This window comes from Pelophylax lessonae, assembly GCF_965119305.1.
Source record: "Pelophylax lessonae genome assembly, chromosome: 13".
NCBI classification, from domain to species: Eukaryota; Metazoa; Chordata; class Amphibia; order Anura; family Ranidae; genus Pelophylax; species Pelophylax lessonae.
Genome location: NC_138780.1, coordinates 56,691,270 through 56,704,805, shown reverse-complemented (window position 1 = coordinate 56,704,805; position 13,536 = coordinate 56,691,270). Strand labels below are relative to the sequence as shown.

The following is a 13,536-nucleotide window of genomic DNA, read 5'->3' as shown; positions in this document are numbered from 1 at the left end:
ACTTCCTGTGAATGAATGACTTGGCTGTGCAGGAATGCAACAGTGGGTGTGGGGAGAAGATTTCCCGCCCACTGTCACAGAGAGGGAAACTCTAGTGGGTGCATAGGAGTATGTTATACATTAAATTTGGCTGTACCATGAAACCTGGTGCTTAAGGTGAACTTATCCTTTAAATATGAAAATGTATTTTCCTGGGAGTTTTGTCTAAGTGTTTTAGAAGATGCAGTCAGGTAGAGACAGCTTACCACATACGGTGGCAATGTCCCAAAGTAAGGCGGTTTGTGATCAGAGTTTACAACTTTATTTTCACTCTTACTCAAATTAATCTGATCAAGTCACAGAAACACGCATTACTGGGTTGTAATGTGGAGGAACCATAAAATCCATTTTTCTGAGTTCATCAAGGGACACGGCGCTCCATTAATCCGGAGTATAAGGTTATATCGCCTTCTGCAGGAGTAGAACTAGGCAGAACAAAAAGCTGATATATAACCCCCTTACTGCTATAGGTATTCAGTTTAGTTGAAAGCGGTATTAAAAGTATCAAAACTCCACAAAGGGATGGGTGCTGTGTCCATTAACTCAGAGACATAGATTTTACCTGGAATGCAAAAGTACTATTTTCTCTTTAGTTCATCGATGTACCGAGAAGTACTAAGCACTCGAGTAGATGCGAAGTGACAGGGAAAGGAGGAACCTGACCTTTAATAGAACAGGCCTGAGTCACCGTCTGTCTGATCCATCTACAGATGGTAGCCGAAAAAGCCGCCAGTCCTTTCCTTGGTTCTTGTGTAACCACAAAAAGCGAGTCTGACCTCTGAAAGGACTCTGTGGCTGCCAGATACACCCAAATCGCCTAAACCACATCCAAGGCATGCAGAGCAAATTCTTTGGGATGAGCCGGCTTGGGACACAAGGAAGGCAACACAATGTCCTCATTCAAATGGAAGTCGGAGACAACCTTAGGTAGGAACGATGGACAGGGATGAAGAACCACCTTATCTCTATGGCCCACCAAATAGGGACTACGACAATGCCGCTGACACCCTATGGGCCAATGTAATAGTCACCAAGAATTCCACCTTCTGGGACAACGTAGGCAAGGGAATCTCCCGAATATTCTCAAATGGAGGTTTCTGGAGAACCAAAAGCACCAAGTTTAAATCTCACAGCAGCAAAAGAGACCGTACAGGCAGAACCACATGTTGAATTCCTGAAAGTAGGTACAAACTAAAGAGTGTGTGGCTAGGGGTTGCTGAAAAGATTGCTACGGCCGACACCTGGTCCTTGATAGTACTAAAGGCCAACTTCTGCTCAACGCTCTGTGGAAGAAAGGCCAAGATCCGAACCACAGAAAAGGAGCGAGGATGAGCGCCAATCGACTAACAGCAAGAAATGTACGCTTTGCACGTACGATGGTTAATCTAGCTAGTAGTCTACTTCCTTGCCTTCAACATAGTAGGGATCACTGTCAGCCCCAGGTGATTCAATTACCTGTATGGGGATAGGGGAGACCTTGGGTAGTTCAGACGTCACCCGAACCTTTGCAGGAATTTTATCTGCACAAGGAGACTCTGGGCCTAAAAACCCCCAAAACTGAAGAACTCTACCCCTTCTTTGGTACCCCCAAAAGAATAATTTTGTGAATCCCCTTGACGCTCATGAAGGAGGTCCATGAGGCTGGAAACCAGTGAAGATGTCCCCCCCACACCAGTTATTGGTGAGGGCAGACCTTAATGCTGAAGGGGTTTTGTCTGCAGGTCCAGAGAAGCAAGCTCTAGGCTTACCAAACCAAGGTTGCTTGAAACCTCACGGGGAAGACTTGAAAGATCTATTGCCCTTATCTGCAGTCCCAGAAGCATGAAATAATGTTTTATGGGCTAAGAAGGAGGGCCCACATTTGCGATGAGTTCCCTTTCCTAGACTGTGGCAGGAAGGTACTCTTACCCCCCGTGAGACCCTTAATGATGTCATCCAGAGTAGCCCCAAACAGGCAATCGCCTTAAAAAGGCAGATAGATGAGAACTTTCTTGGAGGCTTGGTCTGCAGACCAATTCTTAAGCCACAGCATGTGCCTAATCACAATAGCTGAAACGGAGAGCGTGGATAGCATGGGAGCTGCATCCAAAGCTGTATCACAAAAAAACTGCAGCCCCTGGACCAACTGGTCCGCCAGATCAGCGTAAGCAGAAGGAATCTGCTCGTTCCTCAGACTCTGGCGCAAAAGTTTGGCCTATTCAGTTAGGGTCTGAGACACCAGGGCCGAGGCCAGGACCGGTCGCAATGCCGAACCTGCCATAGTAAACTTTGCGTGCCACCGACTCCGCTTTCCTATTTGCCGGGTCTTTAAAGGACAGGGAATTCTCTACCGGGATCATGGTTGCTTTATATAACCTGGAAACAGGAGGGTCCGCCACCAGTGGACTGGTCCACTTTTTAAAAAGTGATTCCTCAGAAGGGTAACATACTGCAAAATGTTTGGGGACCACAAAGGGTTGCTTTGGTTGCCCCCAATCCTTATAGCCAAATATGTAAAAATAGGGAAGATAAGTTAACACCTTTAGCTGTACAAGTTGTCTTGCATGTACCAAACTTAACATCTGTGGCCACATTAGTCCCGCTGGTTGGGCCACGTCCATGGTGGCACCAGACTCAGAAACAGATGAGAAAGACTGAGCAGGAGAAGGCAGAGCACACTTCCTTCTAGGCCTTTGTCCACACACCACTTTCACCCGGGATACCAAGGCCTGTAGGACCACTGTTAGGGCATCAATGGGGAGCTGGGGTTCCAAGGGACCTGGCGACTCCATGAGGTCAGTGGGGGAGATGTGACCCAGATACTCTATAGCAGTGGTCCTCAACCTAGGTCCTCAGGGCCCACTAACAGGCCAGGTTTTCAAGATAACTAAATTACATCACAGGTGATATCATTTGCTGCTCAGTGATTGCAGTATTCTAGTCTCCAAGGTAATACTTAAAATCTGGCCTGTTAGTGGGCCCCGAGGACCGGAGTTGAGGACCACTGCTCTATAGGATAAGGGAGACCCCGCAGCAACAAAAACTTTTTGGCACTGCTATGGGCCCCGCCCCCCCCACACACACATTCAGGGCATTTACTAGCAGAGAGAGAGAGATAGGGACCCCCAAGGACTCACCACTATCAGCCAGAGGAGCGCCATGTGTTTGGACCCAGCAGCTCGCCATGTGTGCTAGCAGTCCTTATACCCGGAAGAAGTTAGACGAATGAGGAGGGCCCGGAGCCAAGGTACCGCCGTGCAGCTCTGGCCATCTCCAGCGTCATGCTTGACCAAGGGAAAATGGCCACTGAACGCTGCTAAATGATGGTAGCTGTCTGGGAAGCCACACAGGTGTCTCCGCTGCGCCCTCTGCACTGGGACCCCCACCAGACCCCAGGTATTGCACCCCATACTTGCTAAGGCAGTGCATTCACAACATGAGCCCCCCTCCCCGGGAACATTCACAGAGGGGGGATGAAGGGGAGATGGGGGGAGAAAAAGCCCAGCTTAACTGAGGGATTAGGATGGGAGGAGAGAACCTGCAGGCAGGTCCAACCATCCCTGGAGGGTACCCGCGTCCACCCCACCCGACACAAAGGAAGAGGGGAGGGGGAATGTACTTACCTCTCCATGAATGCGGATATCCCTCCAGACAGAACCTCTCGCCACCGAAGTGGGGGCTGTAGGCCAGGGGGGGCTGCTACTTGGACCAGAGCCCGGTCGTATGCGACCCTGTGAGACGTTTAACTCACAGGCCAGCCTCCGTCTGTTGAGGCTATGTCATGGCCAACCTACTGCGTAGTTGTGGTCTGCACGCACTCGCTGGCCAGACTGGGGAGACCACAGGATCTAGATTATCCAGCCCGTCGCCCAGCAGTTCATTGAAGATCTCCCAGGAGAAAAAATATGCATGGAAGTAGAAAAAAAGCAAAAATTGCTAGGACCAAAAGATCCCAGCAGGGAGCCTATGTCTTTACTCCTGACTAGACAAAAACAAACTGAATATCTATAGCAGTGTGGAGGTTTTATACCAGCTGAGGGCGACCCATGGGTGTAGCCAATGTTTTTTGTTCTGCCTAGTCCTACTTCTGCAGAAGGCGATATAACCCTATAGTCAGGAGCTCTGTGTCTGTCGATAAACTAAAGAGAAAGTGACGACTCCTAACTTTTTTATTTAATTCCGCTAAATTTACTTTAGCCAGAACTTGGAAGTTGGTTACCATACCATTTGACCAGCTTAAACATAAAACTTCCTGGCTTATGATAAATGAATAGTTAACAGCAACCCAACAGGAGAAATATAAGGTGTTTGAAAAGGTATGGGGGTGCGTGGATTATATACTTGACTAATGATCCCCAGACCATACCCGACTAGGGTCCCTCACGGTGGATGCAGACCATATTTTTCTTACTTTTCTTTTTTTTTTTTCTTCTTGCCTATGTGTTTGAGGGATTGGGACTGCATCATTCCATGGTTGTGGAAGATAGAGCATCCTTCATCTGTGACGTCAACTGTGACATGAGGGGGCAGGGTCTCCTGATGACGTCACCTGGCGACCATGCCCACAATGGCTATATAACAAGCTGCAGAGACCAGAGACCGGCATAATCACCAGAGACATTGTCTGAGGAGGACCGGAGAAAGAAGAAGAGCCGAGAGCAAAAGAGCAGAAGAGTGAACAGCAAAAGAGGAGAAGAGCAGAAGAGCGGAGAGGGAGAAGACCAGAGCGGAGAAGACCGGATAAAGATTTTTAATAAACTTTCCAAAACGTCTCCTGTCATTATTTACATACACTGCCTTTTATGGGGTGAATGGGTAGGGGTACAGTGTACCCCATACCCATTCACATAGGGAGGGGGTCTGGGATCTGGGGGGCCCCCTTGTTAAAGGGGGCTTCCAGATACAGAGAAGCCCCCTGACCACAGACCAACACAACCACCGGCCAGGGTTGTGGGGATGAGGCCCTTGTCCTCATCAACATGGGGGCAAGGTGCTTTGGGGTGGGGGGTGCAGAGCTGCCCCTGCCCCAAAGCACCAACACCCCCCCATGTTGAGGGCATGTGGCCTGTTAAAATAGGCCCCCATAAGGAACCATCGATTTTGAATGGAAGAAATAAAAAACGTATAACGTGGCTGAACGTACTTCATCACGTTCGGTCGCGTTCGGTCCCGTTTTTGCGTTTGAAACGCCGGGAAACACACGTTCGAACGGAAATAATTGCGTTCCAAAAAACGTCCCTGAACTCAACTGCCTGCAAATGACTGTAAAAGACTCTGTGTGCATGGACAGATAAGATAACATGTAGGTGGGTTCAGGGGCTTCTGAAAAAAACTGCTCCTAAACGGCCATTTAAAACGTCCCGTGTACATGGAGCCTAAGAAATAAAGACCTCCTTGAAAAGGGACATTTAATAAGATTGATGGCATCATGAATGCCTGATATGACAAGTCTACTGTAAGATCTCATCCTGGATCACAATTATCTACTTTCAGTCACAGTCCTAAAGCAGAACTAAACTGTATCTGAGTACTAAAAAAAATGAAAACGCTCCGATTCATTTTTTTTTTTCAATATTTAAAACAAACTTACACATCTATTGAGAAATCACTTTGAAAAACACCATGTTGCATTTCTAGTTATAGTCAGTTTGAGTAAAGGCAGATGATTCATTCAGCATTTACTTCCTGGAATCCATCTGCCCTTTGCTCAAACAGACAGACAAGAGAGTGTGCTTAGCTCAGAAAGACTCCTGGGATGCGTGACACAATTTTGGCCTAGGCCAGAAACCAGAAAGCAACTGATCTAAAAAAAAAAAAAAAAAAAACTAAGTACATGTAATATACAGTACCTTCTTTTTTTTACCAATGCTAGTAGCATAAGGATTAAAAGTAGGACATGTTGATTAAGAGAGTTTAGTTACACTTGAATTCATCTGTATTAACGTTGTTTACATTTGTTATTGTATTTGCATCTGTTTACTTCTGAGAAATTATTTTTTGTCCCTTGGTGTTTTTTTACTTTTTTACTTTTTTACTAGGCAGTCAATGTGGAAAACGTGGTGTTTGTATATTTCATACATTCACGTGTAACTTGTACAAATAGTCTAAAAGGTTAGTATAAAAGCCTGTAATATATGGATACTCTGAAGTAGAAATTTGTTGAGTAGCCACTATTATTATTACTATTATAAAGAGCAAGCCAAACAAACCAACATTAACTGTAATTTCACTAGTTGAAAAAACTATTGGGGAAAAAGACCCTTTTCTATGAGTATTTACATTGCTCTGTAATTTTTCAGAACAGAAAACCATAGCTTCTGGAGTAGAAATTCACAGTTATTTCTTTTTCATAGAATCCTTGATCAAATAAAACTTGTTCAAGCATTCATCCGTTTTGAAAACATTAAAAAATATTTCTGTATACCTATTATTACAGACTGATATGTTCTATAGTCAGTATTGAGAGCCTTGATGATCGCACAAAGCAGAATTAATCAAAAAATAAATCATCATTTCTGATATATAAGCACTTTATTTATGTAATGTGTAAGACTGCCCTTCTTTTGAAAGTGGGGGATGTTCAACAAGCCACTTGGAGCAGATTCCTTGGACCACACTATCATGCAAATTGTGTGCCACTTGCCAAACCTCCTGTACTAGTTGAATAGCTTTTTCCTGTTCTTGTTTAACTGCAGTTAGGTAGGCAGATCTCATCATCCGACAGGCCAAGAAAGCCTTGATCTAAGTAAAGAAACAGTAAAGCCACTTGAGCAATTACAGGAAGATTTCATAACAAGACAAGCACATGAATCAAGCTCTTTAGCTGCATTAGACCTCATACCTAACAGTGTGCTAAAATGACACTACACAATACTAGCAATGTATTTTAGTAACAATGGGCCTGAGCTACTAAACAGGGAGAGAATGTTCACTTAGTAAAATTAAGGTGTATCTAAATCCAAAAACAAAAATGTAATATAAATTTCAGATTACCAGTCCTTAGATGTGGTGGCTGCTATAGTTTCTACTTTAACTGGCCATAGATGGATCAAACTTCAGCCCGTTCATTAGGGAAAAAATGATTTTCGATCCACTTCTAGTGGTGAACTTCCTTTGAAGGGAAATGTTAGAGAATTTTTATTCAATCAGCAACCGCAGCCAATTGGCTGCAGTGTTGATCAAGGTTTTCTGATAGCGGGGAGGATTCTTATTTCCTTGACGGCTCCATGTCAGCACAGCTGGGTATGGTCCCTGCCCCCACATGCTTCCAGGACCTAACTCATAAATCTGAGCCCACCTGCAGCCTCTGCATTCCTCTTTTTTCCTCCTATGTGCAGGAGCTAGGTGTGCTCCTCTACCTGACTGGTCTAAAGGGCAGGCGTCCGTCCAAGCATGTGGATTTAGGCTGGACGCGGTCCCTGGTGGGTGGCTTTTATCATGGCAAACAGCCCTGCTTGGGGTCCACTGGGTCCATGTGAAGTGGGCAGCGGTGTTAGAGTCTCCCCTAGGCCCGCACAGTGCCAGTGTTTACAGTCGGACGGTGGAGGTTGAATAATGCTTTGTATCCAAATGAATGCTGTATTGCTAAGTATTGTTGTACCTTCCTCGCTGCAGCCACTGTGCATACTCTGAGCTCCTCCACAGGTAGTACTCTGCATAGCAGGTGCAGAAAACTGAAAATTGTTATCAAATACTTGCAGTAATTTTCCTTTCCTGATGGCAGCCTTTCAATGGCAGCTTACGTGTGGGTTAGTCCCGCCTCCTCCTACCTCATAGGACACTACTCCCATAAATTGTTACTCGGTGCCAGAGGCCATGTTCCATAAATAGCCTACTCCAGCAGATGGGAGGGGAATCCAGCTGCCATGGAGTCCATCAGGAAATGAAAATTACGGTAAGTATTTGATAACAATTTTCTGCTTTTCTGACAGACTCCATGGCAGCTTACGTGTGGGAAATAACTAGCCAAACAAGGGTGGGAAACTGCTGGCCAAAAGAAATTTAATTTGCACCATCAACAGACAGTACTTGCAAACCAAAGTTAACAGAAGACAATGAAGCTGGCTCAATACAATAATGAGTCATGAAAATGTTAATGGAAGACCATGAAGCCACCTTACATATTACTTCAGGGGCCACATGACAAGAAGCCGCCCAGGACGTGGACACCCCTCTTGTCGAATGCGCGGTCACCGCTTCTGGAGGAGCCAAGCCCTTAGACTTATATTCCCATTGGATGGTCTGAACAATCCATGCCGCTATGGATCTTCAAGAGGCCTGCAAGCCCTTGTTCTTCCCGTGGAGGAGAACAAATAGATAATCTTTTTTTTTTTTTTTTAAATAGTTTTTATTGGGTTCTTCAAATATAACAAACAACGGCAAAGCCGTAAAGCAATCTACATATCAAACATTACAAAAAAGGGGGGGGGTACAGAGGGGGGGGGGGAAGGGAGGGTGGGTGAGACCGTCAATCCCGATTACAATTCAAAAACAGTTCAAGAACAATTCAAGATCAATTTAAGAGCAAGAGCAATTCAAGAGCAGTGGCAGATAGTCAAGAAGTAACAGTAACAATAACAATAGAAAACACATAACCTCATAAGTTTTGCTATGTTGTAGTGCGGTCAGAAATTGTGTTGACCATGTAGGGTGTGCCAGAAGAGGGATTATTACTTCTATGGGCCCAGAAACCCCAATGTTGGTCGAATTTGGCTAGGGAAAAATGGATTTTTGTAAAATCTTACCGTAAAATCCTTTTCTCTTAAGCTCATTGACAGACGTAGTCCTCGTTGATTCAACAAAACTCGGGTTATGCTGCCCTCTACAGGAGTAGGACTAGACAGGAAAGAAAACATTCTGGCCACACCTTAGGGGCAGTCCCAGAGGGTATATCCTCTCTCTCTCTGCTACAGCAAATCAGTTATGTCACAAAGCAGTGTTTAGAGAATTTAACCCAACCCAACTCAAAAACAGAGGGGCGGGTACTACGTCTGTCAATGAGCTTAAGAGAAAAGGATTTTACGGTAAGATTTTACAAAAATCCATTTTTCTCTGTCGCTCATTGACAGACGTAGTCCTCGTTGATTCAACACAACTCGGGACGTCCCAGAGCAGTACCACAAATGAGGGGTGGGAAAATGGAAATCAAATCGAATCTAGAAGGCCCAACCAGTGCCAACTAGAAGTTTTCAATGCTCATCAATCAAAGATGAGACTCAACAGAAAATTCCAACAGAAAAAAACCCTCGAGGTAGACCACCGGTCTCCTCAAATTGCGGCCTGCAAAACCTTGCGGCCAAATGAGGCATCCGCCGATGCCATCACATCAATCTTATAAAATTTTGGAAAGGTATGTACCGACGACCAGGTGACCGCCTCCGTGATCACAAAAAGTGAATCCGTCTTACGGAACGATTCCGTAGCCTTCAGGTATACCCTGATTGCCTGAACCACATCCACATGTTCCCGATGATGATTGGGCTGAGGACACAAGGAAGGTAGTACAATATCTTCATTCAGATGAAAGTCTGAAACCACCTTTGGAAGAAAGGATGGCTTCGGATGAAGAACTACCTTATCCCTATGAATCACTAAATATGGGGACTGGCATGACAATGCAGCCAGTTCTGACACCCTGCGTGCAGAAGTGATAGCCACAAAGAAGGCCACCTTCTGGGATAAAGTAAGCAAGGGAATCTCCCTGATATTTTCAAAGGGAGGTTACTGCAGAACCGACAAAACCAAATTAAGATCCCAGGGCGGTAAGGGTGCGCGGACTGGTGGAGCCAGGTGCCGCACCCCCTGGATGAAATTCCGCACCAAGGAATAAGTAGCCAAGGACTTCTGAAAGAAGATTGCTAATGCTGAAACCTGACCCTTGATGTTGCTCAAGGCTAGTTTCTGCTCAACCCCCTTTTGCAGAAAGGTCAATATTCGGGTCACCGAATAGGTACGTGGAGGAAATCCTAAAGATTCGCACCACGCGATATACGTCTTCCATGTGCGATAATAGACCTTGCTGGAAGTCGCTTTCCTTGCCTTAATTAGCGTAGGAATAACTGAAGCTGACAACCCTCTCTCCTTCAGTACCTGGGTCTCAATGGCCAGGCCATTGAACCCAGCGAATGTAAAGCACAATGGAAGATCGGTCCTTGAGACCGCAGACACTCCCTGAGAAGAAGTTCCCAAGGAGCGTTCGCGACTAGCATGTCCAAGTCGGCCAGACCGGCTTGATGAGGCTAGCCTACAATTTCCAGGACAAATGGAGCTGACTGGATCCGAACCAGGCTGCCCTAGAGCTATCTGGCCCCGGCAATCTGACAAAGTCTGATCGTTCTCTGTTCCCACACATTTATCAGACACCTGATTCCTATCAGGAGTGGTGATTTCTCCTGGTTGAACATTAGAGACCGAAGTCACCCGGCTAGAGGCTCCTTGGTCTGTCTGTTCAACCGGTTTCGATTCTTGTGGGGAACTGAGGCTAATCCTTGGAAAAGGTAAAGAAAATGATCTGTTCAGGGAACGGTAACTACCGCTCCCTGTAGTACTTAAATGTTGGAAGGGAAGAATCGCACCGGTAGCAGTGGTCGATGCTCGATCTAATGCTCTGAATACCGGTGAAGACGTCCCCCCACCCTCAAGCCGGGTGGCGGGCGCACCTTCAGGCTGTGTAATCCTTTGCTTCAGGTTTGGCTGAGTCGGTCTTTTGTTTGTCCGACCAGCCCTTCTTGAACCCTCCTAGAGGGGTTTTGCCCTTCCTGCTTGCTCCAGCAGAGCGAACGAACCCTTTATGGGCGGTAAAGAAAGGTCCCCGCTTGTTACGAGGTCCTTTAGCTTTAGCAGCCTGTGGCAAAAAAGTGCTTTTGCCCCCAGTGGCATCCTTAATGGTATCATCTAGGGTGGACCCAAATAGGCTATTCCCGTGAACGGGGAGATTCGCCAAGGTCTTTTTGGAACCTAGGTCCGCTGACCAGCATTTTAACCACAGCACACGTCTGAGGATTACCGCTGACATAGATGCATGCCCTAATAGGGGGGTAGCATCCAAGGCTGCGTCACAGACAAACTGTAGTCCTTGTATAATCTGTTCCATCAAATCAGATGTTGCCTGGGGGATATCCTTCCCCTTCAGGTCCTGGCGCACCAATCTCGCCCATTCCGGTAATGTCTGAGAAACTAGACCAATGACAATTACTGGTCTAAAGGCTGATCCTATCAGGGAAAAGATAGTGCGGGACTCCGCTTCTACCCTCCGATCCACCGAATCCTTAAAGGACGAAGCGTCCTCCACTGGAATAACCTGGAAATAGGTGGATCCACCACTGGTGGTACCGTCCATTTCTTAATGAGGGATTCCTCAAACGGATTGCGTCTAGCAATGCGCTTGGAAATAGTAAAGGTACGCTTAGAATGCTCCCATTCCTCTTTAATCTTATTACCAAAACACTTGGGTAAAGGAAAAACCTTCACCGTCTTGGTGGGTTTGCTAGTACCAAAGGGAATTTCTATTTCAGTTGCCTCTGCCGGTAAAACCTCAAGTCTTAAGGTTTCCCGAACAGCCACAACTAGTGCGTCCACCAATGCTTCTTCCTGAATTATGGCGGAAGCATGAACGTCCTCCTCACTGTCTGAGGGAACTTTACCTGAGACAGCACCCTGCAGAGGGACCTGCAGCGGCAATGACCATCTCAGCATCTGAATCTGAAGTATCAGATGATATAGGGGTAGGCGGGGGTCGCTTTCTTGACCCCCGTTCCTGACAGGCCGTCTCCACCCGAGCCACCAAAGACTCCAAAACTGCTGTAAATGCATCCATACTCTGTGCACTGGCGGGTCCCGCGTCCCCCTCGAGGGAAACCGGTGGGGGTACCTGTGTGGCAGGGTCCATGATAATTCCAGATACTACCCAGAAAAAATCAATTTGGCAAAAAAAATAAAACTTTTTTTTTTTTTTTCAGACCCCCAGCGCCACAAAGCCCCTCAGTGTTACCTGCTTTAGGGACCCCTATAGAGCGAGAGAGAGAGATAGACCCCAAGGCTCACCACTTGATGCTCAGAGTTTCAAATGCAACTTGTCTCAGCACTGTCTAGAACCGACAGGAAGTCTTTTGGCTGGCTTCCCGGGAAACAAGGAGGCGGCTCCGCCCCTCTGAACGCCTTCCAGCACCTCCCCTAGCTCCACGAGGTGTTAGGGTCACCTCAAACATGGCCGCCCCCATGCTGGAGACACGAGGCTACGCCAAAATGGCGGCCCCGTGCGATCTACCAGACAATGGCGGCGGCCTGTACAGAATAACGGAGTATCTCGACCTCACAAACCTTCACCCTCATGGTGATCAGCGTGGCCGGCGGTACCGGACACTGGCGGGCCGTATGCGGTCCGTGGCCATCGGGAGGCATCTGCTTTAGCTGGAGGAATATGATCTGGAATGCAGTATACATGTATAGACATCGCCCTGTGGCTTCTGACAGGTAGGATACCTTATACTATCACAGTAATGTTCTAGTACTGCCACTGCCTACAATCATTTAAACATTTTTGCAATTAGATTGTCAGCTCCCAAACCAAGCCTCCTGGTTTCTTGTTCACAAAAATCACACTCAAATAGGGGGATCTGTGACATGTTATAGGATAGAGGGGAGACCCATCCTTACCATTACAGAGAGGGGCCCGCGTTCACCACAAGACCCGTCAGGGGGAAAGGGGGAACATACTACTCACCCTACCGGAACCAGGCGGGCGCCAACTCCTGACAGTACCCCTCTCCACCGGGGTGGGAGGGCTGTCGACCAATACGGACGCCGTGACTCATGGTCCTTGGCGTTTAAGCGAGAAGTTCAACTCGCAGGGTCAGTCCCCGTCCAGTGGGACTATGTCGCGGCCGACCCAGCGCGGAGCTATGGCCTGCACGCGCTCGTAGGCTGAACTGGGGTGACCACTGGATCTCAACATCCAGCCCGTCGCCCAGTTCCAGCTTTCTTGCTTGAAGATCTCATAGGAACACTGGAGAAAAAAGCTGTCTAAAAAATCTTTCTAAGAAAAAAAAATCCTGCCAGGACCGAAGATCCTAGCAAGGCATCTAGGTCCTTACTCCTAACTAGACAGAAAAAAAACTGATTTGCTGTAGCAGAGAGAGAGAGGATATACCCTCTGGGACTGCCCCTAAGGTGTGGCCAGAATGTTTTCTTTCCTGTTTAGTCCTACTCCTGTAGAGGGCAGCATAACCTGAGTTGTGTTGAATCAACGAGGACTACGTCTGTCAATAAGCGACAGAGAAAGTTAGTTTATTGCCATGGAACGTTCCAATTTGTGGTTGGTTTGTACCAATGTAATGACTTCCTGCATTAAGGGAGGTGTAGTGTTTTTCCACTTACGCAATATCGATAAACGAGTTGCTATAAGGACATGGGTAATCCAGGCATGGAAACGGTAAGGGTGGTCCTCAATACCCAGGTGGAGAAGGGCCAGTGCCGGGTTTGGAGGAATGAGGCAGCCGGTGTGGATCGCTATATATTTAA

At 46.8% G+C, this 13,536-nt stretch overlaps 1 protein-coding gene across 1 annotated transcript in view; it reads right to left on the bottom strand.

Moving 5' to 3' along the window:
• Window positions 1–6,403: 6,403 nt before the first annotated feature.
• ZFYVE26 (zinc finger FYVE-type containing 26) overlaps window positions 6,404–13,536 on the bottom strand; it is a 1,347,068-nt gene continuing 1,339,935 nt past the window's right edge. The window contains exon 39 of the mRNA XM_082275187.1: window positions 6,404–6,759. Within this exon, the coding sequence (XP_082131313.1) occupies window positions 6,550–6,759 (210 nt within the window). The 3' untranslated portion in view covers window positions 6,404–6,549. The remainder of the gene's footprint in view (window positions 6,760–13,536) is intronic.